The sequence below is a fragment of the Mycteria americana genome, chromosome 12 (genome assembly GCF_035582795.1).
Source record: "Mycteria americana isolate JAX WOST 10 ecotype Jacksonville Zoo and Gardens chromosome 12, USCA_MyAme_1.0, whole genome shotgun sequence".
Taxonomy (NCBI): domain Eukaryota; kingdom Metazoa; phylum Chordata; class Aves; order Ciconiiformes; family Ciconiidae; genus Mycteria; species Mycteria americana.
The window spans coordinates 1,966,146-1,992,615 of record NC_134376.1 but is presented as its reverse complement, the minus strand read 5'-3'; the positions used below and the strand labels follow the sequence as shown (position 1 = coordinate 1,992,615).

The window sequence follows — 26,470 nt, the reverse complement described above, 5'->3', positions numbered from 1 at the left end:
AGGGGCCTGGCAGAGGTGCTTCAAGCACCGGAGGAGCATTGACAGCCCGAGGTGGAAACCGTTCACCCTGGCTGGCGAGGAAGAGTCTCATCGGCGGATCTCCTGGTACTCTGACCTCTCTGAAACCATATAGACAATTGCATTCCAAAAAATCTGATTTTTCATGGCCGCTGCCCAGACGCAGTGGTAAATTCATCTTGTTTTCAGGTCAACCTAGTGCTATAAACTTGGGGAGAAATAAACAGGGAAGATATTTATTTTTGTTTATTCTTTTTAGATTTCTGTACTAGCTTGTTTGCAATATGATACAAAGGTACTGTTTGCTTCCTAGGAACCTGCCCTCATTAAAATGAGAATTGATCAAAAAGGAAACTTTGGCTTCATTGTGCTGTTGTGGGTTTTTTTTTTTTTTTTTTAAAGCCAAACCTGGTACAGCTCCACACGGGGCAGGCACTGCACCCAGATTTTTCTGATGTGATTTAACTCCTTGACACAGTTTCTTCTGCAGCTTTACAGTAAATCGCTTTTACTGCCCGTCGGGGAGTTCCTGCCAGGCCAAGTGTCAATTAAGATGACAAAGTTAGAAATCTTTCCTGGACTGGGTTGAACAAAAGCTCTGCGAGTCCTCACTGCTCTAGTTGTTTATTTGCCTGCTTAGAGCTTAATTTTATATATGTCTCCGCTGATGAAAATAAATGTTATTCCCCATTAAAACAGGGAGAGGCCTCGGGGCTGGGCAGGAGCGCACGGTGAAGGTGTGCTGGAGTGGGTGGGATCTGGTGGGATCAGAGAAAACTGAGGTCTGGGGGGCTGAGTCCGGCTCCCGTGAATTGCTGAGCTCTCGCCCGCCAGCGCTGGCGGATTTTGCAGGAAATCTGGCAAAAAGAGACGTTTCCACCCCTCTCGCATGAGCCGCCTGCTCCTGCCAAGCTCCTGCGGCCGACCGTGGAGCGGGGACAGCAGGGTTTGTGCTGCCTTTGGTTCGGATCTGACATGGGAAAACCCCTCGTGGTGCTTGTCGGGGGAGCTGGGCGCACGCCGAGCCCTGCCTGCCGCGCTGCCCCTTGCACCCGGGGGGCTGCCGTCAACCTCGCCGGATCTCGGGGAGCATTTCAGGTGCTGCAACACGTGAAGGATCGTTCTCTCCCAGTTTATTCCCAACAGGTTTCTCCACCGTGTCCCCTCTCCCTTCCCCCCCATGATTTTCCAATTTCTCCTCTTCATTAGCGCAGCGCGGTGCTCGGATGGGCCAAATGAGACATGATTGCCAATAACCCATTAGGCAGCTGCACTTGAACAGGGCCGTACCTGTCAGGGTGCCAATCAGCCTGTGGAGTGGCTGCCCAGGCAGATTGCCGTTCTTGATGGAGGTAAGGGATAAAATGAGGTAGAAAATGTAAAGGTCGGCTTTGCGCAGGAGGATGCACAGAGAGGGGGATGAAGGGCGATGCGATGAGAGACGCGACTCGAGTGTCGCTGCCGCCTTTGTCTGTTGGAAAGAAACACTTGTACGTGCCAATTACTGGGGCAAAACCAGCGAGGCACTCAGTTAACCACAAGCCCTTCACTTCTCACCTTGTAAAATAATTTTTCCTGTTGCTGTTGAGGAGCATGAGCTGATTCCCCACCGGGGCCGTAAAATAATTTCCTCTGTGCTCCCAGCTCTCTGGAGAGGTCTGGGCCTTCCCCGGGGGTCAACAAGCCCAATAAAATGGAATAAAGCTTAAGAAGGCGTTTAATTACCCCTCCCGCCTCGGGGCAGGACCGAGCCATCCCTGATGGACGTTAATCCACTCCCTTCTAAAAGACCGGTCCCGGGGGAGATGCTGCGCTCCCCACAGTCTGCCTCCCGTCCCACTCGCTCCGGGGGGCTGCGTGCCCGGACCACGGGGACCCTGCCACTGGGACTGCAGGAACCCCCTGACCTGGCCCCCGTGGATGCCCCGAGATGAAATGCAGCCCCAGGGATTCTTGGGGAGGATGCTGGGTCCCTGCCCGCCATGGGCTGGGTTTGTGGCCGGGAGCAAAGTGAGGGGACGAAAGCTTTCGAGGGGATCATGGACAGAAAGCCCAGAGCTGCAGCAGCACGGCGGCTCCTGGCCCCGTTCAGGGTCCAGGTGCCCCCGACCACCGCGGAGCAGCTTTGCGGGGGGTAACCGCAACCGAGGAAGGCGATTGCCGGCACTGCTTTGGGCTTTGGGAGACGTGGAGGGCTGAGAAACCCCCAGGTGACAGTGAGACACATCACCCCTACCCTCCCACCATGTTCCACCAGGTCGCTGGGGCTGTGGGGTGGTGGGCAGGGCGCAGGGGGTGCAGTGGCACCCGGGTGGCTTTGCCGTGCCATCCTGTGGCCACGCTGATGCCAGAGGATGGGGAGGGCTGGGGAGCTGCAACAGGGGTGAGGATGAGCCCTGCCGCCATGTCCCCATCCCTGCACCCTTGCAGCGTGGGGAGCTGCCCCCACGGGTGCCCCTCTGCCTGCACGGCCCCGGCCAAGACCACGGGCCCGGGAGGGGATGGGAGCTCTGGGCTCAAGCCTGTCCTGCATTAGGGCAGCCCAGGGATGGGGCTGCTCCCGGGCTCTGGGTCCCCATGCAGCACACGTGGGGTTTGGACCTGGATCTGGCCGCTGGTCCAGGTCCATCCCCGAGGTGCTGCCTGGGAGTCCTGCAGATCCAGCACCGCCAGCCGGAGCCGGGGCCGGCTGACGCAGCCAGGCTTTCCCGGACGGGGTGCGCCATCACCCAGCCTGCCGTGCCAGCGGATGCATTTTGTTCCAGGCCAAGAGGCGGGCGAAGAATCCCAGGGGCCGCGGCGGGCAGGAAGACGTCCCACCCCAACCCGGCCCGAGCCCGGGGCGGCTCCCTTTCCTTCCCGGCTCCCCGGCCTCTCCCAGGGGACCAGCAGCATCCACCGAGGCGGCTGGGCACGCCGGGGATGGGGGCTTTGGGGAGGGCAGTGTCTGGGACGGGAACCGGCAGCCCTGGGGGAGCCGGCGTGAGCTCACGGCGGGGCTGGCCCGTGCACACACACAATGGCTGCAGGGCCCCTGCGTGCACCAGGAGGAAGAAAACTCCCCAAGGAATTTCCTCCATCGTCGGCTCTGCCCAGAAGCTGTTCCTCGCCCTGCCAGGATGCAGGCGGCTGGGGCTGAGCTCCTCTCCGGCGGGTGGCCCCTGTTGGGTGCGGCGGTTGCTGGGGATGGAAAGCCCTTGGGCAGAGCTGGGTACCCCAGATGGTCCCTGCAATGGCCCCGAATGTCCCTGAGGGGAGCCCCGGGCTGAGGGACCCAGTGCTGAGCCAGGGTCTGCCAGGGGTCTCATCCTGTCCCGTCCCACCGGGCTGTCCACACCGTCACGCTGACACCACCCCGGGGAATTGACTGAGGCTGGAGATACGGGGCAGGAGCTGCAGAGAACAGGAGATAAGGGTATCTCTGCCTGCTGCTTTGCCTATTTCCAAGATGTCCAGAGTGCTGATAAGGTGACAGCGGCTTAGAGACACGGGCAGAGATCTCCCCGGCCGAGCTGCACCAGCCTGGGGCTATTCCTGGGGTGCCCGAGGGGAAACGCTGGGTCGGGACCCTCCCGCGGGCCCCACGCCCCCACCCACGAGTGTCCCCCCAGGCGTCCCGAGGGCCGTGACGTCCCGAGGGCCGTGCCAGCCCCACGCCGAGGCCACCCTGGAGGTGCCTCCCCCGTGTTGACTGTACACACAGGGCCGTATTTGGGGAGCGCCCGCGCTGCTTCATGGGGGCAGCTCACCTGCCGTGGGCACGTGCCACCGGGAGCGGAGGTGACCCGTGCCAGCGCTGCCCTGCCTGCACTGCCCGGCTCTGCCTGCTCCCTGGGCATCCTGCCGGACCCCGTGCCCCTCTCCTGGGGATGTGCACGCACGCTGCTGGGGTGGCACAGCAAAGACAGAATGTCCGCTCGGGAGCACCTCATCACACCGAGTCCTCAGCACAGGAAAGACACGGACCTGTTGGAGTGGGTCCAGAGGAGGCCACAGAAATGATCAGGGGGCTGGAACCCCTCTGCTGTGAGGACAGGCTGAGAGAGTTGGGGTTGTTCAGCCTGGAGAAGAGAAGGCTCCAGGGAGACCTTATTGTGGCCTTTCAGTACTTAAAGGGGGCTTAGAAGAAAGAAGGGGACAAACTTTTTCGCAGGGCCTGTAGCGACAGGACACGGGGTAATGGTTTTAAACGAAAAGAGGGGAGATTCAGACTAGGTATAAGGAAGAAATGTTTTATGCTGGGGGTGGTGAAACCCTGGCCCAGGTTGCCCAGAGAGGTGGTCGATGCCCCATCCCAGGAAACATTCAAGGTCAGGTTGGACGGGGCTCTGAGCAACCTGCTCGAGTTGAAGATGTCCCTGCCCGTTGCAGGACGGTTGGACTCTATGACCTGTAAAGGTCCCTTCCAACCCAAACTATTCTAGGATTCTATGATAAGCCTCTCGGGGTCCCCTCCAGCCCCCCTTCACCACCTCCTGGGTGCTGGGACGCTGGGCTACAGGCACCTTCCCAGGCCCGAGCATTTCCCGTCTTATTTTCTGGTGGATATTCCTTCTAATAGGTGCAGGAGAGAGCAAAACCCAGAGGCAGCCCCATCGGGCAGCGGAAGGAAGCTGTCCTCACCCAGCCCGGCCATGCAGCCCCTTAATCAAACTGTGCTCCCCAAACCCCGTCAAGAGCTGCAAACGCCTCAGGGGCCAGCGAAGGTCTCTGGGGATGTCCCAGCCCTTCTGCTCATGCCAAGAAGATGTTGCAGGAATGGTCCCAGCCCTCACGGGGTCCCCTGGGTGCTGGGGTGGCATCCAGAGCTGGACATGCCAGAGGAAGAGCTGATGCCTCCAAAACTCTTAGCCTGGGCCACGACTTTCACGGCGCGGCAGGATTAAACCCAGCACGGCCGTGCAAAAACACCGGCACAGACCGGCTGCGCTCCCGGCCCCCCCGGGCTGCTGCGGCTGGGCTGGCAGAGGGGGTGTCCCAGCTGGGTGAAACCAGGAGCACCCCCATCTCCATCCACCTCCAGCCCCGCAAGAGCCTCTCGAGGTGTTTCTGCCGCTCCCCGCTCAGGTTGCCACCACCCCTGGGCTCGGGTCCAGCTCCCACGTCCGGCAGCGTGGGGCCTCCACTCTGCTGCTGCTTCTGGCAGGAGAGGAGGCGGCTGCGGTGGAGCACGGCGCGAATGAACGCCGACGCTCTCCTTGGGCAGCAGCGCTGCCGGCCCGGCCGGGCGCTGGCAGGGACCTCGCGGGCACATTCCTGCCCAGGGAGGTCCCCTCCGCCACGCTGGCGCTTCCGCGGACACGGTCACCTGCGCTGCTCTGCCGCCAGCCTCGCCTGGGGTGGGTGCTCCCAGGGATGAGTGCTCCTGGGAATGGGTGCTCATGGAGATGGGTGCTGCCGGGGGTGGGTGCTGCCAGGGATGGGTAGTCCTGGGAATGGGTGGTCTCAGGGATGGGTGCTCTCAGGGATGGGTGCTGCCGGGGTCGGGTCCTGCCAGGGATGGGTGGTCTTAGGGATGGGTGCTGCTGGGGATGGATGGGTGCTGCTGGGGATGGGTGCTGCCAGGGAAGGGTGGTCTCAGGGGTGGGTGCTGCTGGGGATGGGTGCTCCTGAGGATGGGTGCTTCCAGGGACAGGGGGCTCCAGAGCCAGCTGGAGGGCTCGGTGCTGCTCTCCCATCCACGTCCCTTTTGTGGCAGGCACAGTGGCACACCGGCGTGGCACTGGCACCAGCACCGGCTGGCGTCCAGCTCAGGAAACGAGCTGTGCCAACACCAGTGCCAACACCAGGAGCAAGTCCCTTTGCAGTCGTATTATCCGTGCGGTTTGGCTGTGGCCGCTACAGACATTTTGGTTCTTCTAGGGGAAAACGGTGGTCAGCGGCGGGGCTGTCGCCCTGCGCGGCGCAGGCAGCGGGGTGCCCGTGCCGCGGGGGCACGGCGGGTGTGGAGCAGGGTGGCTTGCACGCTGCCGGGGCGCGGGAGGAGCGTCGTTGCTTGCACGCTTGTCCGTGGGTGTGCTGGCACGTGGGAGGTCTCCGGTGTGCCCAGCCTGGCCGGGGCCCGTCGCCAGCTCCACGCCTGCACAGCACCAAGCGCTGCCAGGTCCCCTCCGGCTCGGTACCTGCAGCGCTGCTATCTGCTTGCAAATAATACAGGACCTGGGCAGATTCCTACCTGCCAGCTTGTGCAAGAGGCATCTCCCAGCTCTCAGCAGCGTAACTGAACTTTCTGGACTTTCACAACCCACATAGCATATAATTAATCCTCCTAATGATCAGTTCTCCTTCTATCTCTAGAAATCTAAGCTGGAAAATGTTTACAGCTCAATAGTGCCACACACAGAGGCCTAGAGAAAATGAGATGGTGCTTTTTATGAGCTCTGCTCTCATGCCTACTTCCTCCGGCAGTGTAAATAAATCATCAGCCTTTCCCCGCTCCTCGAGAGCCGCTGCTCCCCGAGAGCACCCGGGACCCAGCAGCCCCACGCTGAGTGACGGCGAAACAAGGGAGGGATGAGCACGGCTGCATCTATGCCAGGCAGAAAGCCCGAGACTTAATTTATTAATAGTCAGAGCTAATTACTGCAGGAGCAACGGCTCTCTGCAGCTCCCAGCGGGGACCGTCAAACACCGCTGCCGACAAGGGTACGTCCCTGGGCTTGGGCAGAGGGACCCGGGTCTTCCTCCGCACCCGGGCAGAAGGTGCTGTGGGTGGCCAAGGTCTCCTGGGGCGTGGAGCCCGGCTGCAACCAGCCCAGAGAGCTCCGGCTCCACGGTGGAAAGCCGGGTGTGGAGCGGGGGGCGGATAAACACCGGCCAAAGCACGCTGATGGGGAGGAAGAGGCTGAGCGGGAGGAAGAGCATCTCCCTGCCAGCTGCTCCCACGGCTGGGATGGAAACCGGGGTCTCACGAAAGCCGGAGGGAGGGGTGTCTGGCAGCGTCCAGCCTTTCCCTCGCCCTCCCCCTGCCCTTGGCAAAGCTCCCATCCCCTGTCCCCCCAACGGGACAGGCACAGGGGAGCGACCCGCATCCCGGGAGCGGGCTGGGGAGAGCGGGGAAACAGAGAAGCCACAAGATCTGCCCAGAGCCATCCAGCAGGCATCCAGACACGGGGCTCCTGGCGTCTTGAAAACGTGTGTCCTCTTTGGCAGAAGATGACCCAAAGGCATGCACAAAACCTCTCCTTTCTTTGGAAGCTCCGGCACAGCCCGGCGACTCCATCGCCAGCCTCGGCAAACCATCCTCCCCCTCCAAGAGCCCCTCGCCCTGACCGTGCACCCGCCTTAGAAACAAGCCAGCCCAAACAGGCGCGGGTTATCAGCCGCGGTTTTGCCAGTTTCTGAATGAAGATGGACTTTACGGGCTCCAAAAATCCCTCCCTCCGACACAGCAGGGGGCCTGCCGGTCGAGCCTAATTTCTGTAATTGTGAAACTTTTCACAGCATCTGCGTTTTGCATTAGTGATGCAACAGGATCAGGCCTAAAGCAAACAGGGTTTGCTTTAGGACACAGGTGTAATTCTCTGTCGCTGCTCAACCAAGTGCAGTGAAGGAATTAGAAGCAGATGTCAAACAAAAAGAGCTTCAAACCCTTCCAAGCCAGTAAGCACACAGATCCCACGAACTTCCTCAGCCTCCAGGCCGGCCCAATTCAGACTTAAATATCTGCCCAAATCAAAACACGCAGCAATTTAAATGGAAAAAGCTCGCCTGTGCAGTATCTGCTGGATTTAATCACGGCTCTGTTATGCCAGTGAGCGCAGGAGCCCTCCTGTGCTCTCTCCTTTTTTTCTACATCGGGCCACAGCTGGGGAACGGCAGGATGGCCTTGAGAACCGACGGGGTTTTGTCCCGTGCGAGGATGCACCTTTGCACAACGCATCTTCAAGTTCTTTCCAGCTCCTTGACACGAAGGAGCCCTCCCCATCCGCTGCAGAGAAAAAAAATACAGCATTTCTCTTTGAACCGTGTCCGTGCCAAAGCATGCACCGAGCTGTGCATCCCAGGACAGGCAGGACACCCCAGACCCGTGCACGGCCGGGGCTCAGAGGCACAACCACAGCACGGCTCCCGCAGTCCCCGAAGCGGTGGGATCGTGAAATAAATGCTCCATTTTAAGCTCACAAGGTGTGTGACCAGAAGCAGGCAGGCAAAAATCCTGTGCTGAGTCGGGGCTCTACCAAGTCCCCTACGTGTCCCTGCAGGAGAGGGGACCCGGCAGCGGCTCGGTCGGGGGTCCCGGTGCTCCCGGGGAGCGAGTGCTGGGATGCCGCTGCCTCCTGTGCCCGGTGGAGATGGGCAGGGGTGCTCGGGCTGCAAGGTTGGCTAAAGCCTTCCCGGGAGCGGTTTGCAGGTCCCGGCATCTCTGCTGGGTTACGTACGTCCTCTTGCCTGGCAGGTGACGCTCGGTGCCTGACCCGTCTTAATTTCTCTACAATGAATAGATGTTTTTTGTGGGAAAAAAAATGCCTTTTGGGGACACTGAGATCGGAAAAAAAGTCAACAAATTCGGGTCACACTTGAGAAAATGCTTGTGCTCAAAAAAAAAAAAAAAAAAGGCATTTTTGAAAAATTCAAACATCCTATTTTCACCTTTTTGAAATGATATTTTCTCCCTTTTTTTTATTTTGCAAGCTACCAACACTTTTAAAAAGACATTGAAAAGGGTTAAAATATTCTGTCTGACCACCCCAAAGATGTCCTCCCTCATGTTTTTATTGCACTGAATAAAAAGAAAAACTTTTTTGTTCAAATAAACTTGAAACAATTCCTTCTCCTTCCCCCCCCTCCAGTTTTTTGGTTTGGCCAGCGAGTGGAAAAATCAATTATTCGCACTCCTCTGGCCCGATAAAAAGCTTCAGGACTCCACAAAGGGGCTCCAGGGAGTGCTTGCCTTGTACAGCAAATAAAACAGCCTCCGAATTTCCCGGCTCTCTGGCCTCCTCTCGTGTCACCCAAGATTTTGTGCCGAGATCGGCGCTTCTGCAGCGCCGCAGAGAGCAAAGGAGCCTCGGAGCAAAGGCAGCCGGCATCCTCCCTGGTGGGACCTCGCCGGCTGCAAACCGTGGCCGGAGCCGGGGCTGAGCTGGGGGCTGAGCCCGCTCCCGGCTGAGGGTGACGGGCGCCCGGAGGGACAGCACCCAGGGCTCACAGGGGCCGGAGCCCCCCACCCAGCCACAGCCAGGCTGTGCTCTCTCCTTGTAGCCAACGTCCAAATAGCCACATTGCCTCCGGGAAATGAAGGTGGGAAGAATTGCCGGAGATAAATAATGCCATTTTTTTCCAGGATAGCGACTCTCCTCTAAGACACCTCGCCAAGCATCTTTTTGGTTCAAGCATCTTTGAAGAGTGGCTTAATGTATAACTGCAGTGGAAGTCTTTTTTTTTTTTTAAGCAGACTACAAATTACAAGCGAATCAATATTCATTTCTGGAGTCTTTTATTTACTGCCTCAAGCTGGCCGCTGCATTTGCTTCAGCCCTATAAAAACCTGGTAGGAAAGCAGACGAGGAAGGAAAAGTGCCACAGAGGAGAGCTAGAGAACCTGCGCCACAGGAACGCGACACGCGGCACCAACGAACGCTGTGACAGCTAATCTGGGTCATTTCCTCCTTGTAAGAGATTTCAAGGAAACGAAGACCGGGAATGCAAAAGGATGAAGATGGGGATCTCTGTGTTCCATCAAAACGAGCTCATTCCAAGTGAAACCTGGACAGCCTCTCCGCAGGGCCACCTGGGATGGAGCAGGAGCCTTTCCCCACCAGGAACATCTGGGACCGGAACGGCAGAGCTGCCCGCTAACGAACCCCGTCCCCTGCCTGGCGGTCAGGGGGACACAAAACATTTTGGAGCTCTTTCACGTGAACGTATGAAGTGCATCAGGCCACGAGCTCCGCGTGCGCCGGACTGGCTGGCTCGGCAGAGACATCCCCCAAAGAGCTCTGCATCTCCCCCTGGTCACGGGCTGGGGCTGGGTGGGCAGAGGAGCTGCTGGGCTGCGTCCTCCCCTCGCCGGACCAGGGGCTCCCAGCACATCCCGCCAGTTCAGGATGAACTCTCTCGGGATGAGCGGCCTCTGCTCCAGGCCTCGCTCCCCATCGCCTCCCCTTCCCGGGCTGGTCCTTGCCCGTGTCCCGGAGAGCTGCGCTGCCCCGGGGACGAGTCTTGGCCTGGGTACCCCTTCCCGGAGGGGAGTGGGGATGGGGGCCCTGGCCCGCAGATGCAGGGGGGGACCCAGCTCAGTGGCTTTGTGTCGGTAGCGGTCCCCGGGCTGGCCTGGAGGGTGGCGGGCTCCGGCCAGCTGCCTGCGGGGCTGCCCGCTGCCCCGGCCCGGGGAGCTCGGGGCTGCCCCCAGCCCGGGGGCTCTGTGCTGCACCGGGGGGGCCGCGGCAGCCGGAACTGAGCCCGCAGAGCCCCGGGTGGCTCCGATCCGTGAGCCCGGGAGGCCGCGATCGGCCCCGGGCATCCCCGCTCCATCGGGCCCGGGGCTCCCTCGGCTCCGTCCGCCCGGTGCCGGTCCCGGAGCCGGTGTCAGTGCCCGGTCCCCGTGTCGATCCCGGTGTCAGTGCCGGTCCCGGTGCCGGTGCCGGTCCCGGTGCCGGCGCCGGTGTCAGTGCGGGTCCCGGAGCCCGTGTCAGCGCCGGTCCCGGTGTCGATCCCGGTGTCAGTCCCGGTGCCGGTGCCGGTGCCGCTGTCAGTCCCGCTGCCGGCTCCGCCCGCCCCGTCCCTCGGCCGTCCCCGTCCCTCGCTGCGGCTCCGCCCCGGCTCCGCCCGGCCCGGCCCGGCCCGGCCCCGGCCCCGCCCGCCGCGCTCCCGGCGCCGCGGGGCAGCGCGCAGCATGGCCGCGCTCCGCAGCGCCCCGGCCCCAGCCCCAGCCCCAGCCCCAGCGCCGGCCCCGGCCGCGGCCCCGGCCCGCCCCTCCGCGCCCCGCCGCTCCGCGCCCGCCCCGGGCCGCGCATAAAAGGGGCCCCGCGGCCGCCCGCCCCCGCCCGCCCGCCGCTCCGCTCCGCTCCGCTCCGCGCCGCCGGGCGCCCCGGCCCCGGCCATGGCCAAGGACCAGCTGAAGCCGCGGCTGTGCCGCATGCTGAAGGGGGAGAGCGGCTACGGCTTCCACCTGCACGGCGAGAAGGGCAAGAGCGGGCAGTTCATCCGCAAAGTGGAGCCCGGCTCGCCGGCCGAGGCGGCGGGGCTGCGCGCCGGGGACCGCGTCGTCGAGGTGAACGGGCTCAACGTGGAGCAGGAGACGCACCACCAGGTGCGGGCAGGGGACGGGCAGGGCGCGGGCAGGGCAGGCAGCGGAGCGCGGCACCCCCGGGCCGAGGGCCCCGGCTCCGAGCCTCCCCGCCGGCTTGGCTCTGCCCGGCTCCAGCCTCCCTGGGCCGGGCTGGAGGGGTGGCTTTCTCCCGAAATATCTGGGCCGGAGCACTGTCGGCCTGGCCGGTGCTGGTGGTCGCTGGGGTGGGGTGGGTGCCCCCCAAAATCCTAGGCCTGGGCTGCAGGGGGGCTTTGCGTGCCCGGGATGCTGAGTTCCCACGAGAACGGTGGCATGGTGCAGTCTGTCTCGCTGCTGGGGAAAGGATGTTGTAATCGGGTAAAGGTGGGAAAGCCGAAGCTGTTTCGGCATGGGCAGGGCACGGCTGCGGTATGCGATCTGTGGGGGAAAGGAATGGGGAGACCCGGGCTTTATTTCTGGCTCTGCTATGTGTTTTCTTGGCCGCTTTGGGTGAGCTGCTCCGGGTGAGCTGCTCCAGCTTGGGCAGCCCAGGGTGTCCAAGGATGCCTTAAAATCTACTGATAAAGCTCTGCAGATGTTCAGCAGTTTGACTGGCTTAAGTGAGATAGGGCTTGTAGGGAAATAATGGCTGTTATTAGACCACGGCTGTGGCTGGGGGGGGTCCAAGCGAGCTGTTTCTCAGCCCTGTAACAGAAGCTGCACACTTCAGGCTGTGTCATTTTCTGCTTATAAAACTGAAACTTGTGTTTGTTAAACAGTTTAGTCCAAAAAACAAGCAAGGACATTCGAGGTGCTCCTGTCCCGCCGGAGACACGGAGCCTGGGCAAGGGGCGCAGTGCCGAACGTGCCCGTTTGCCTAATGGCTCGCGGGGCTCTGCGGGGTTTAGTGCTTTAGTAACTTAAAACATATGGCTGGACCCTGCTGCCAGCGCTTTATCGGGGCAGAGCAGGGCTGTGCCTCGCGTAGCTTGCGGACCCAACAGTGTTTTGGGGGGTGCGGGCGTGGATGTTGCTGTGCTCAAGGTGAGGCAGAACCTTCCAGGGCATGGCAGCAAGCTCAGGTGGCTCCAATGAAGCCTTGTGGACTCCCCTCCTTGGGCTTGGTGGGTTTTCATGGCTAACAGCCTGTTTTGATGATCTGAGCCAGCTGGGTAAAAGTTACTGTTTGTCTTGAATGTGAAGATTTCAAAACCCTTGAAGGAGGATCCACATCTTTGATCTGGGTGGGCAGAGAGGAGGGCTGCCTTCCTGGAAGGAGCTGCATCGTATTGGAAGCCATCAGAACTCCCCGCTGAAACTGGGATGCTGGGGATGGGCGATAGCGGAGCTGAGACAGCCAGCTGTGTCTTTGAAACATGCGGGGATTTTCCAGTAGGTCAAGTGAAATGGGAGAAATTCTCCTGTCTTCCATTTTCTGCTGGCGGAGGCAGGATTCAGCACTGGCACTCGTTCCCTGCTGCAGAGCAGTGAATGGGACCCAGCGTCCCATCCGGGGTGTCGTGGAGCTCGCAGCCGTGCTGCGTTCCCGCCCTGGTGGCATTAGTGTGTGCGAGCGTGCGAGTGGTGGGAGCAGGAGCAGCCCTGCTCCAGGACATGCTCTGGGATTGCCATTCCTCCTGCCTCGATACAAGAACCTCTTCCCCCCCAAAAATACCCGGCACTGATGGACTGTGGGAAGGGTGATGCTGTGGCGGGTCAGACGCTGGCTCCTGCTGATGGGTTAGAGCAGCCGGTTCACCGTGGCCTCTCCTCCTTGCGCTGCTGAGGTCCCCAACCTTGAATAAGTAACGCTTCTCCGTGTGCGTCTGAAGCTGCGGTGGGACGGAGCCTGCAGCAAACAAGGCCTTGCTGTTTGGGTGTAACTGTGTTTCGAGCTGAAGCCAGTGGTATTTGTGTCTTTGTTCTCTGTTTTTTCCTGGCCTTACCCAAGGAGCGAAGGCAGAACGTGTTCTCAGGGCGTTTCATGTCTTGGATGCAAAATTGCATCCTGGCTCCTCGGTTCCTCGCCCAGGCGGGCGGTGGGTGTGCAGGGCAGAGCAGCAGGCTCCTGCCCTCCCGCCGTGCCCGAAGCGAGGAAAGCCTCCCGGTCCTCGCTGAGGCTGGCAGCGTGGTGCACGGGCAGAGGCATCTCTTTCGGAGCAGGAGGGATGAACTGAGCTGTTCCCGGTGGCACCCCGAGTCTCCTTCCTGGGCAGCTGGTGTTCGGCAAGGGTGGAAGGGCCTGGGCTGGCTCTGCTGGGCTGGTGCTGGTGTAGCCAGGGGTGAAAGTCTGTTTGGGTGGAGCTGCGGAAATCATGCGGCTGGGACCGGTGCTGAGAAGGTCCCGAGGCGCCGGATGCACAGGAGAGGCTGTGTCGTCTTCAGAAAAGCTGCGGACGCGAGGCTGTGACCATGGCTCGGAAACGGGTAGGGTGCCAGGCTCTGCCTGCGTCAGGCAGGACCTCGCCGTGTGCCTGGCTGCTGCTTTGCCTTCACCCCGCTGCGCTGTCCCCAAAGCAACTGGGGAGTTTGGGACAGAAAACCCCTTCTGCTCGTCCCCGTAACAGGGAGAGGATGAGGGGCTGCTCTGTGCCCGCTCTCCATCCCTGCCTGGCTCAGCCCCTGGCACTCGCGGGGCTGGAGGGACGCTTGCTCCGTTGCTGCTCTTGCAGCTCGGCAGCGGGCTGAGCCCCAGCATCGCTCTCCGCCGGCCGCTCCTGCAGTCCCTCTGTGTTTGGTTGTGGTCTGCGGGACCCTGCTCCCTGCCAGCGATTACCTGTGCTGCCCTAATGCCTGGAGCACCCAAAGCGCGGGGTCTGGGGGCTGTCGCTGTGCGGGACCCAGCGTGTTTCTCCCACGCGCTCCCCACGGGCGCTGCCCGTCTGCATCTCCTGCCACCGCGTGTTGGCTGCCCGCTCTCAGGTCCCCTCTGGGAGAAGTGGCCTTGCACAGGCGCTGCCTTGCTGGTATCGGCAGCACCGTCTGACGTTGCGTGTAAATAGATCTGAAAGGGAGCAGATGGGTTTTCTGGGGCTTGATGGAATAGCACCCTTCAGGCCGGTTACGGATGGGAGCCCTGGGCACGCTGCTGCCCGACGCGGCATGTGGGGACGGAGGCTGCAGCCTGCAGCAGATCAGTTGGTTGAGGACAAGCAGCCTTGTCTGCAGTCTGTAAATGTCTTGTTGGTTGGTTTTTTTTGTTTTGTTTGCAGATACCGGCTCTGTTGACCTTGAATGGAGCTTGCAGGGAAGTAAATAAATGCTAGCTAATTGCGCATTAGGCTCGTTTGTCACTCATAACCTTGGCGGTTGCAGTGTGTCTGGCCAGTGCGACCTAGAGCAGAGCAGGAGCCCTGTAAGAAAGCCCGGCGCTGCTTCGGGGGTTTCCCGGCACGCCTTGGGGGGTCACGGGTCTGTGGTCTTCAGGGCCGTCCCATGGCCGGGGATGGCTGCCGAGCAGCATCGCCAGTGATACCACCCCTCGTCCTCCTCCTCGGGATGAAGGCCTGCGCAGGGAGGAGGTGGCCCAGCAGAGCCAGCCCTCTGCGGCTGCTGGCAGGGAGTCTGGAGGCGGTTTCCCTTTGCCCGGCTCCTGTGCGTGTCCTGGATCTGCCCCGGTTCCATCGCAGCCCACCCTGGGGTGATCTACCCCCTGCCCGGCCGCAGCCGGGGCCGGCTCCTCGCGGCTCTCCCCGCCGTGCCGACACCGCGAGCTCCTTTCAGAGTCTCTGCCAGTCGCTGATCCCTGCGAAGGAGCCGGGCAGCGGCAGGACAATGGTCCCCATTCAGCGCTGCCTGGAGCTGGATCCCAGCAGGGACGGGCCCATCTCCCACTCCAGCACTGGGTTCCCTTATCTCTGCTGGCCCCTGGCACAGACCGGGGATGAATGCGCAGATCAGGTTGTTTCTTTCGTAAATCCACCCGGGGCGGGGGGGTAGCCGGTACACCCGTGTGGTGGGGAACACCCAGCAAAGACAGCCCAGCCACCGAACGCGTGCATGGGTGCTTGGTGCCTCCCTGTGCACCCTGGCTCTCCACCCTGCCCTGATTATGGGGAGAAGCAGCAGCCCCAGATCAAGGAAATGGGGGTGTGCAGGACTGGTCGCTTGGTGGGACAGATGGTGTTGTCCCTCTAAGGGACAAAACCAGGCAGCCGGGTTTCTGATGCTCGGGGGGGGACGGGGGGGAGGAATGAAGCAGCCTCTGTGAAAGCTCCAGTCTGAGCAGAGCGGGTGATCCCCGGTCTGTGCAACTACCCTGGGCAGAGCTGTTGTGTGGGCTGTGGGCCATGGAGTGGAAAGAGCCGCCACCGTCATCACCTGGGGCTGCAGGCAGCAGGCACTCCATCCTGGGCGTCCCCCAAAGCCGCACTCTGCCCTTCTCCCCCATCACCGATGTGTGGAAGTGACAGCAAACTTGCACCCCGCAGCCGGACCGAAGCCGCAGGAGAGTGCGGGGGAGTTGATGGTCCTCGGACCCAGCTCCTGCCACCGCCGGGCGGTCCCTGGGTTTCTGCTCAGTTGTTCTTCTCCTTTCCAGGTTGTGCAGCGCATCAAAGCCGTGGAGACAGAGACGCGCTTGCTCGTGGTGGACAAGGAGACGGACGAGTACCTGTGCAGCCTGCGCCTGACGTGCACGGAGGAGATGGTGCACAGCGGGATCCTGCTGAACTCCGGCGTCTCGCCCACCAAGTCGGCGGGCAGCGACAACGGCGAGGTCTGGAAGCCGCAGCTGGATCTGAGCGGGGGCAGCCTCCAGCGGCACTCGCACAGCTTCTCCTCGCACGGCAGCAGGAAGGTGAGGGCAGAGCCGGGCGGCACGCAGGGCTGCGAGGTGCAGAGCCGGGGAGCGGCTGCAACCACCCAGCGAGCACCTCCCTCTGCAAGCTCGCTTCCCATCGGAGAAAAACCTTCCGTATGTGGCTGTTGGCTTTGGGGACCCCGGCGTGTCCCGAAGCAGTGGGCAAGCTGCCCCTTGGCCTCGGCCGGTCTTGCTCGAAGCAGCACTGGCTGCTGGGGGCTGCGCTGCTTTCTCCCCTCCTGCGCCCCTCGAGGGTCTCATGAGCCCCGGGAGCTGCTGGGGGGCTGGGATGGAGGGGGCTGCTGGGGGGTCGTCGGCCCTGGGGACGCGTGGCCCAGCCTGGGTCTCGCTCCCCTACGGGGTCAGGCTGCGTGGACCAGGGATGCGGCGAAGCTGGAGCTCATGAATGAGCTTCTCTCTCCTCCATTATTTGCAGGAGGGAGGGAACATCTGGGGCGAATGTGTTCTCAGCTTTTTGCTTAAATAGGAAGGAAATTAGCTCTTTTTCAAGTGGCCTGGGTCTGGACTGTGATTCTGCAGTAAGTGCCTTTTATTGGCAAACTCCTTTCCAAAAAGGAAAGAATTTGGGGTGGAAAACGTCCAATTTCCTTGGCTGCCTTGCTGCTGGAGCCGGGCTGGTGGAGACGGCGCAGCCTTGCGCTCGGCAGATAGCAGGGTTCGGTCCCGGCACTGCCCTTGCTCGGGGCGTGAACGTGGCAGGAGCGGTGCGGGTGTCGCATGGCCGAGCTGGTGACTCTGTCACCTCCCTGCAACTGTCTGTCCCCTTCCCTTCCACGTCCCCACCCTGTAGCCCCCCTGTGCTTGCTGGTCTGTGCCGCTGGGCAGGGAGTGCTGGTGTTCAACCGCCTCCTCCGTTGCGGAGCCGCCATGGGCGCGCTCCTCTTCCTCCTCCTCTCCGGGGAGCTTGCAGGGGCTGCGGTGCCTGGTTGGCCTCTGCCCCCTCAGAAGTGGGGTGGTGGCTGGATACTGGCCCAGAAGTGGCCGTGGGGCTGCCGGGAGGACGTAGGTGGGAAAGTCAGGAAAGCTTCGTGTCCTCAGGAGCCCCCGCGCAATAAGAGCTGAAGAAATTCCCCTGTGCAGATAAGAGGCCATGCTGGTACGAGGCAGGAGGCGCGTGCATCTCCAGCGATAAGGAGGGGGTCTCGCCTCCGGTCCTCCCCTCCAGAGCTGTTTGGCATCTTGCAGAGGAGGAACCCCCCTTCCCTGGGGCTGGCAGGGTTGGAGGCAGTATTTCTTTTTTTTTTTTTTTTTTTTTACTTATTGCAGGATTTGAAGCTGTTTGAAGGTCTGTGTGATGATGATGGGTGCATTTCCCCTGGGGGCTGGTGCAGTGGGGAGGTTGTCACCCCTGGGACGGCTGGTGGGAGAGGAGCCGTTCCCGGGGGGGCAGCTGGGCACAGCCGGCTTTCCAAGCTGGGATTTCCTATCCTGTCTCTGTTTCGTTTGCTGGTTGCAATCCAACAGCGTGTGCTGACGGGAAGTCAGGCGAGGGGAACAGGACGGTCCTTTCCGGCCTTTGGGTTTTGGCTCCTCCAAGGAGAGGGTGGGACGGGGAGAGCCGGGCAGGGCTCGGGTGCGAGGGGGGAGAAGCGCCCGTGCTTCCCCTCGGAGGGGCTGGGGGGCTTGGCCGGGGGCTTTGCCTGGGGCAGCATGGCCGGGACATTTGGTGCTCGCTGTGCCGGAGTTGGTGTTTGGCAGAGCCTGAGCTGGACAAAGGGAATTGACTCTGGGGGTGATGCCCCGCGGTGGGGTTGGGGACAGGGACTGCTGAGCATGTCGGGTGCTTGCAGAGGCTGAGGTCAGTGGCTGGTTTTGAAGAGCCTCTTTGAAGAGCTGGGCGTTGCAGCCTTTCCTGGCCAAGGTCACTTCTCCGTGCTGGGGCCGTGAGTGACCCTAGTACGAAGTCAGGGGTGGCCGGAGCAGCAGGACTTGCATCCTGTGCCTTGCAGTCCTGCTTGCTTCAAGGTGGTGATACCTGCTCCAGGCTTTTGGTCTGGCTGATGTGGCTCTCCTCCTAGGTCCAAAATGGCTGGAGGCCAGGAGAGCGATGGTGCACCCCAGTTCCTGCAGTGCTCAGCCCTCCAGCATCGTGTCCCTGCGTGGGGCAGCTCTAGCCTGACCCTAATCCTGCAGATCACCGGCACTGGGCCCACGTGGGGTGCACAGCTCCCGAGTGCCGGGGCTGTTTGGGAGAGATTTCTGTCCCTGCAGTGGGGCCGTGGCAGCTGGGGTCCAGTTAGAGACTTGCCCTCAACTGGGTTTGGAGGGGACTAGGCTCTGAGCTGGGTGGCACTGGGAGAAGCTGGGCTGGGGCTGGCAGCGCTTGGGTCTTTTGTGTAGCTTCCTTGGAGGTGTTTAGTGAAGGAGGAGAAAAGGCAGCTCCCTTCCCCCTGCAGACCCCTGGCCCCTGTGGGAACCGGTGCCGATGCTCCGGGCTGCTCCCAAGAAGCAGCATTTTTTTGTTTTGAGCAGCATTTGTTTATGTAAAGGCTGCAGTTTTCCTTGATTTTGAGGCCGGGTTGTTCAGTACAGCCCGGAGCAAGGAGCAACTGAAGCAAAGAGGAGGGAAATCTGGCACCTGGGGCGGCCGTAGCGGTGGGCAGGCGATGCAGCAGGCAGGGTGGGCAGGCGATGCAGCAGGCAGGGTGGGCACAGCCCTGCCAGCCTCCCCCATGCTGCCCCAGTCTTATTTTGCAAGAGGAGTGACCCCCCCGCAGAGCTGCCGTGCGCGGGGAGGTCAACGCGCAACCCCAGCAGAGACCTGGTGTCCAGGACCTTGTGCTCCAGGAACCACGGTAATACCATGAATAATTCAGCACGTATTTAAAATCAGGCTGCCTGCCCCGAGAGCAGGTCAGCAGGGCTGGCTGCCAGCGGCTGCGCCTGTCACAGCCCTGCCGTCCCCGGCACCCCGGGGACTTGTGCCGTGCGTGGCCGTGGTGGCCCGGGGAGCAGGGTCTGCCTTGCCCCGTCCCGCAGCACTGCACTGGCATCTGTGCCTGCCTGTGCTGGAGGGGTTTCCCTCCTCGCTGCCTGCCCCACGCTGTGTCCCCCGGGAGGGGAAGCAGCAGGGCCCGTGCACCCCCCTGTCCCAAACTTGTTCTTGTGGCCACTGGGCTGTTTTCCGCTTTTCCTTGGAGCTCTGGCTCTCCGCTGCCGGGCACCCAGCACCGAGTCCCCGGGGCTTTGGGAGGCAGCGGGCAGGGCTGTGCTGGAGGGCAGGCGGGTCTCAGCGTGGCGGGGGCCGCTCTGGGTGCGTTGGGTGCTGAGCTGCTTTTATTGCAAAGGTGCCTTTGGGCCAGCAGCGTGAGCGGGCGGTGGCTGTTAATTAAATGCCTGGGGAGCCGGGCTGGCGCTGAGCGGTGCTGCCAGGCGCCGGCCCGGATGCTGCCGGCCATCCCAAGGCATTCGTGGCGCGCAGGCGGCGTGGCCCGCGGCTGGCGGCACCTTTGCAGGCAGCGGCTGCAGCTCGGCTGCCGCAGCTCCCGCTGTGCGGTGGGAGGGGTGTGCCGTTACCGGGACCCCGGCTACGGCCGTGCAGGCTTCATGAGCCACGTTAGCGGTGTCCTTGGGACTTGCTGCCTCACTGCTTTCTCCAGGTGTGTTTGTAGGAGAAACAAGAACAGCAATAAAGCCACCGAGACGCGTTCGGGGTGATGCAATTCCCCTCCATCGCTGCTCCGGTCACACCGAAGCATGACTGCGGGGGGTGGGTGTGCAAAGGGACCTTTACAACCAGCGTTTATCTTTTGGAAAAACAAACCCACGTCTTGTGGCTGCTGGATTCAAGCAGCCTGTTGGGTCTGGCAATTCTAACGTAGGGGAATTAGTGGCCGGTTGTTAATTGGCCCCTGCGCGGGGAGGGATGGTGTCACCTCAGCGTTGCTGCTGGCAAGAACTGCAGACAGCAGGAGAATGGGTGTCCCTCGGCCAACACGGGGGGTTTTGGCCGTGTCTTTGCTGTGACAGCGAGCAGGCATTGAGCTTCCCGCGTGCCACTGGCCCGTGCTCGAGAGGAGCTGCCGTGCCTGGGGACAGATGTGCCGAGCGGAGGATGGACGAACGCCTGGGTGCTGGTTGGGACCCGCAGGTGTGGGGCCAGCGCTGACATTGAGGCAGTAAATATTTACACTTCTGTTTGGGTCAGGAGTAAGAACTTTTTCCTTGCAAATAAAACTCCGCGTTGCAACATCTTCAGCCGCCAGCTTTCTGCCGGAGCGCTGGAAGGGGAGTAATGCGGGACAGATGTTTTGAGAGAACTTTGCCAACTCAGTTGAGGCCCAAAATTTAGGGCTTGTAGAATAACCACAAAGATGTAATAAAACCTAACATGAGCAGAAATGTCTGCAGTAATTATGTGATTAAAAAAAAAAACAACCCCAAAAAATAAGTGCATAGTTTAAATTAAAGCACTTCCCTGCAGCATCCTGCGCTCCCTGGGCCCCGGCGCAGGCTCAGACCTGCGGGCAGAGGGTGATCGGGGAGGACAGCAAAGCTCGTCCCCGGTACAACCTGGGTGAGGTTCCTGCTGTGCAGGCAGAGGCTTGGGGAAACGCTCCAGCACCGAGCCCGAGGAGCTGTGGCCACGTCCCTGCAGCGTTCCCTGCCCTTCCCACAGCAGCTATTTTTGTGGATGCTGCCAGCCTGGCAGCGCTCGCTGCGGGTCTGAAAGGGCGAAGCTGAAAGGAAGCCGCGTGCGTGTCCCGTCGGAGCAGGGCTGCATCGCTCTGCGTTTCTCTGCGTAAGCAAAAAAAAACTTTGCAAAGCCATTTCTGCACCCGCAGCGTGGAGCCGCACCAGGGCTGCCGGGAGCTCGGGTTGCTGCTCTGCTGTGCCTGGCTGAGGGCATGGGGTGGGAGCGTGGCTCCCCGTGGCCCCGCTGGGGAAGGGGAGATGCCTGCAGGGAGCTGGGGGGCAGGACAGGGGGACCGGAGACCCCCTGCCTCCCCGCAAAGAGCGGCATTGCAGCGGGCTGCGGGCTACGCAGGCCTGGTTGCTGCAGGAGCTCAGCCGAGGAGCGGCTGCAAAGCCAGGCTTCTTTTTGGGATTAGTGCTTCAATCCCATGCCGGCGGCAGCGGTCGGGCTGGCGTGCTGCGGGGAAGCTGGCGGCCCTGTGCCGGCGCTGACCCCGCTGCATTATTGATAGCGCCGTTCTCGCCGGCATCGTGTGTCACGGGGCCGGGCAGAGTCGGTGCCAGGGCTGCAAGCGGTGCAGGTGGGCTCTGGAGCAGCTCCAGCTCGCGGCATCTCGGGGCGTGTGAGATGAGGGCGCACGGCGGCTGGAGGTGCCCTCCCTGGGGACAGAGCGGGATGCTTTCCCCTGGCCTATGCCAATCCAGGCCACAGGAGGCTGTGCTGCACCGCGAGCTTTGCTCGGAGCAGCCTGGAGTGGTTTGCTTTCCTGGGAGCCTGCTCCTTTCCTTTGCAGGCAGCGATAGGATAAATGCATGAAAATAACTGACTTTGCAGACCATTGGTCTCTCTGACAGCCCAGCGACTTGGCGCTTGCTTAGAAGGAGCAGGATGAGACCTGCTTTTGCAGAGCCCCCTTTGCACGAGCGTCGGGGTGTTTCAGGAGCTGGTTGAAGTTCTGTCCCCCACGGCGTGCGGGCGGCTGAGAGCCGTGGGGTCTGCGCCGCCGGAGGGGCGGCAGGCTGGGGGCCCTGCTTCCCGTAGCCTCGCAGGTCCCCGCACTGGGACTGGGGCAGCCCCAGCCGCGTTCCCCGCTCAGTCCCGTCTGCTCGCCCCTTGTGCGTCGGCAATCTCTTAGCTTCTGGCTTTTGTTGGTTGGGTTTTGGTATCGGTTTGGGGCTGGCGTTGCAGCGCTGCCGTCTGCCGTGGGGTCTGCTGGAGCCTCAGCTCGGGTTGTGATGAGCCTGCGGGGGAGCGGCGTGTGCTGGGTATTGCCGCAGCGCTCGGAGGAAGTGCCGGCAGGGATCTGAGCCTTGTCCTGCTGGATGCAATCCAGATACGAGATGGGACACTTGCCCATGGTGGTGTAAGGTGAAGAAAACGGTGCGTTGCTTGCCGTGCTGGAGCATGGCGGGGTCAGCCCTGGCTCCTAACCCCCCAGGTCCCACACACTCGTGTTCTCCCAGTGCTGTGGGAAGGGGGTTTGGATGCAAAATGCTTCCTTTCACGTGGACTGTGTCCCATCACCCAAAACGCCCGAGAGCAGCGGGTGGGCTATGGGGACAGAGGGAGGGGGCTGAGCGGGCAGCCCCTGGCCACAGCTCGCCCGCCCGGGCTCGGTGTGGGCAGCGGGTCCTGCGGGGGAGCTCGGCTGGGGGGTTATTTTTGTGCCAGGGCAGCGCAGGAAGCCCCTCCCGGGGAGGAGAGCATCCACCCCGCAGCAGAAACTTCCTCCGCCGTGATATTTTTAGTGAAACACAAAGCGAGTGGAAGGGAGCGGGAGGCAGATTAGGATCGGGAGGAGCTGCGCCCTGCCAAGAGCCTTTGTTCCTGGGGCCACGCGCTCCCAAGGGACACCTGGTCCTGCAAGGGGACGGTGGGGTCACCCCTGGGACCTGTCACCTCCCGGGGAGGTGGGCAGGAGTGCGGGGGGGTGTTTGCGTCCCGGCCCATTGCCTGGCTGCAGAGCGGTGACGCTGCTGACACCGAGAGATGCTGCGTGTGGTCCAGCCGGCGATGTTCCCTTCTGCATCCGCGAGTAATCAAAAGCTTTCCCTCAAAATGATTTGAAAACTGATATTAAATGGGAGCCGTTCAAAATGCAGCTTGCTCCGGCGCAGCCAGTCCCGGCCCCCTCTGCTCGCAGGGATGCGCTCGAGCAGCTTGCTTTAATAACAGCCCCGCTTACAAGTGGGCTCCTCGCCAGCTGTTTAATGGTTCTGTTCAATAGTAAAAATATAAAATGGTTTCAAATCAATTAAAAATCATCTGGCAGAATCAGGGCCTTCTGCATGTGCCCTGGCAGCTGCACAGAGCCTCTGCCGTGACTGCTCCGTCCCTCGGAGTTTCTCTGGACTGATGGGCTTGTCGTCCTGTCATGGTGGAAGAAACCCTAAAACAGTATTGGGTGGGTTTTCTTGCATTCTCTATTTATTCCCAAGACCCAAATTAGTTGTGGAGGAGGGGGCGCACCGCGTTTCCAGCTCTCTTTATCCAGGACCGTCCCTGGTGCCATCGTGCAGCATGGCTGGATAAAACACCTCCGGGCGTTTCACCCTGGACCTGGCCATGCCGTGGGTCCGGGTGAATCCCACCTCCTCCTGCCCCGTCCCCCGGGCACGGGGCTGCTCCTACCCGGGGGAGAAGGTGCCGGCGTCACAGCGTTGCTCGTGGGGAGTGGAAACGCGTGGAGCAAAGGTGCTGTGTGTATGCTGACCTAGCAGCGGGCGTTCGTGGGCCGGAGGGGGCCAGGGCTTCCAGCTGCCGGCCGGGCGCAGCCGACTTCCAAGTGAGGTTTTAAAGAGCTCCTTTTAATCCGTAAGGAAACATCCTCATGGAAATCCATAAGGAAACATCCCCTTACTGCTTGCAGTACAGCACGCGAGTGCGATGCGACGGTCGTGGCGTCGCCTCTGTGCGCGTTGTCCCTGCCCTTCGGTCGGGGAGACTGAGGCTGCGAGGTTGAGTGATTTGCCCGGCACTATAGAAGAATTCTGTTTATAAATTAAGGTCTGAATCGAGAGTATTTTGGCTCCAGTCCTTGGCTCTATCTCTAGCTGCAGAGATTTCACAGGCAGTGATCTTGGGAGACTCCAGGTTGGGCTATGAGAGAGAGAGAAAATTAAACTTGTAATCAGCAAAGGGTTTCTCCAGATCCACAGGTGTCTATAAATAAGGAATTAAAACCCAAGTTGTCGACATAATTATTTCTGGCAAGGTCCACATTGTAATTTAATTTCATTACAGCTTTTTCCTGGACTCCCGAGTGTTTTGGTTCCACTGCTGTGTACGTTTAAACCGTAACCAGACTTGGAGCTGGATTTTGTTGGCTAAATGTCTCTCTTTTCCCACTAAAACCTTGTGAGAGTTTGTTACCAGATAAAATAAACCAGGGCTAGATGTCTGTTAGTGGTGAGTCTGTGAAAGCCAAATTGAAAAGCAGTTTTATGAGCAAGGGGAAGGTAGGAAAGACAATTCCCTATAGGTACCGGTGCCGCACTAGCACGCGGGGATGCTTTGCGGGCATCTCGGGCTCCGACTGCCCAGCCAGCAATGGGCAGCGGGGTCTTTCCCTCGGCGGGGTCTCCAGCCCCGGCCCTGAGCCGTCCCAGGTGCTGCCCCGCGGCCAGGGATGCTCGAGAAAGGAGCGGGACAGGGAGCAGCAGGGAGTTGGTGTCCGGATGCAGCCCCGGGCCCCTCCGTTGCTGTCGGCTGTAAACGCGGTTAAGTGAGGCTCGCTGCCTGCACGGACCCGGCAGGAGCCCCGCTGCTTGCCCCGTGGCGGGATGTGATTAAACCCTCTTATGGATTTACAGGGTCTAAATCCCATTAAAGAAGCGAGCAGCACAAAAGGCAGCGGGAGGGCTAATCTCTCCGCTCCTGCCTTGGCGGGCTGAGCTCCCACCCCGGGGTGTGCTGCGGCAGCTCTTCCCGCAGCCGGGGCTGTGCCGGCATCCCCTGGGGCGGGATGCTCTGCCGTGGGGCAGGTCTCCAGTGGCTCTTCCCAAGCCCCGACAGCTCCCTCCTTGCCGTGTCTGCAGCCATCGTGGCTGGCTGGCGGTCCCTCGTGAGCGGCCAAAGGCCATCCCAGGTAAATCAGTTAATTCTGGCCCTGTGGTTGTTCGTGGTTAGCGGGATTTAATTAAGACAAGCCCTAATTAGTTCTAAGCGGGTTGAATAGTCCGCTTTGCCTGGAAGAGTTCCCTGCTCTTGTTTGGCAGGCGTTAATGAGCGCAGGGCTCCCACTGGCATCGGGGGGCTGAGTCCGTCCTGGGGACGGGGGTACGTGGGAGACCCCGTGTCGTGCCGGAGAGGTGCTCGGGGCAGCCCGGAGGTGGGGATAAAAATTGCGTCGTGCCACTCCTTGAAGCGGTTGCTGAGTTTTGTCGGGCACCCGGATCCATCTCTTTGTCCCGGGGGGGCTGCTTTCCCTGCGGCTTTCTGATCCTCTTCAGCCCTTCCCGCGGGCATGGATCGCAGCGTGCTCAGAGCCCCGCAGCCAGCACCGGCGCGTGCCCGCCGTCGCACGCCCGCCGTCACCTGGGGTTTATCAGCAGGAGCAGCCGGAGCCTGGCGCTGGCTCTGGGGGTTATCGCGGGAGGTCCTCCTGCGCTGCGTGGGAAATGCACTTTGTCCCGGACCACCCGCCGCTGCGCAGGGCTTTGGCCGAGCCATCTCCGAACCCCCTTATCTGCCCGGCACGGAGGTGCTGTTCGGCTGCCCCGGCTGGAGATAAACACCAGCCCCTCGCCCAAGGAGCGGCGGCCGGGAGGGTGCTCAGCTCCCCGCAGCCTTTAGCAAGCAAGGGGCATCTTCTGTGGTCCTCTCGTTTTTAAGGAGCTGGGTTTAAAACATCCTTTTTGAGCTGAGCGTCGCAGCGGTAGGGGCTGAGCGAGCGAGTCCTGATGTTCCCCGATTGCATCAGGTCTCAGTTTGATCCCGTGTTTTCCAGCGGTGTTGTGGGATGGAGCTGGCACCAGCACTTTGCCGTGGTCGCTGTGGAAGGAGGCTTGAGTTGTGTGGAGGAGGTTGAGAGCCCCAGGCAGAGCCGTGGGCTTTGGGGGCTGTGTCCGGATCAGCTCCGTGGGCAGATTTTGCGCAAAAGCTTTGAGCTGTGGGTTTTTGGGAGGAGGGGGTAGCTTGCATGTCAAGCCGAGGAGCAAAGCCCCTCGCTCCTTCTGCTTTTTGGAAAATTACACCCCTGGATATTTTACTGCAGGATTTTTAAATACCAAAAGGCCTTACATTTGGTTAACCCCAAGCGCGGGTGCCACAGCGCTGGCTTTGCTTTCACTATAAGGAATGCAGAGGATGTTTGGAGCCCTCCCCCTGCCCCATTTCCTCCAGCAAGCCGTGCCGCCCGGCCAAGACAAATATTGGTAGTAAACTATTGAACTTCCCTGGTCCCAGCGCTCCCCGGCGCTCACAGAGCAGCGCCTGTTCTCCCCCCTTCCCTGGGCAGGGGCCGGGCTGGGGGGGTGCAGATGTGTCCCCGTGCCGGGGACAGCCGGGGCGGCGAAACGCTGCTGTGCGGCGGTGGGAGCTGGAAGGTGCGCGGCGAGCGCGCAGCAAGCGTGCGAGGAGCGTGCAGCTCTGCGGAGCTGAAGCACCTGTGGGGCTGCACCCAGCTCATCCCGCCCTGCGTCCGTCCCACCCAGCGCCCCGACCTGGGCACGTGGGCGAGCTTGGTGGTGGAGCGGGGGGGCAAGGTCGGCCCTGAAGTGCCAGTACGATGGCTTGCGTGGTCGCTCTCCCACCCTGCGTGTGCTTTATTGGGCTCTGCAGA

At 61.3% G+C, this 26,470-nt stretch overlaps 1 protein-coding gene across 1 annotated transcript in view; it reads left to right on the top strand.

Moving 5' to 3' along the window:
* Positions 1-10,934: 10,934 nt before the first annotated feature.
* NHERF2 (NHERF family PDZ scaffold protein 2) overlaps positions 10,935-26,470 on the top strand; it is a 41,020-nt gene continuing 25,484 nt past the window's right edge. The window contains exons 1-2 of the mRNA XM_075515003.1: positions 10,935-11,272; positions 15,771-16,028. Of these exons, the coding sequence (XP_075371118.1) occupies positions 11,063-11,272; positions 15,771-16,028 (468 nt within the window). The 5' untranslated portion in view covers positions 10,935-11,062. The remainder of the gene's footprint in view (positions 11,273-15,770; positions 16,029-26,470) is intronic.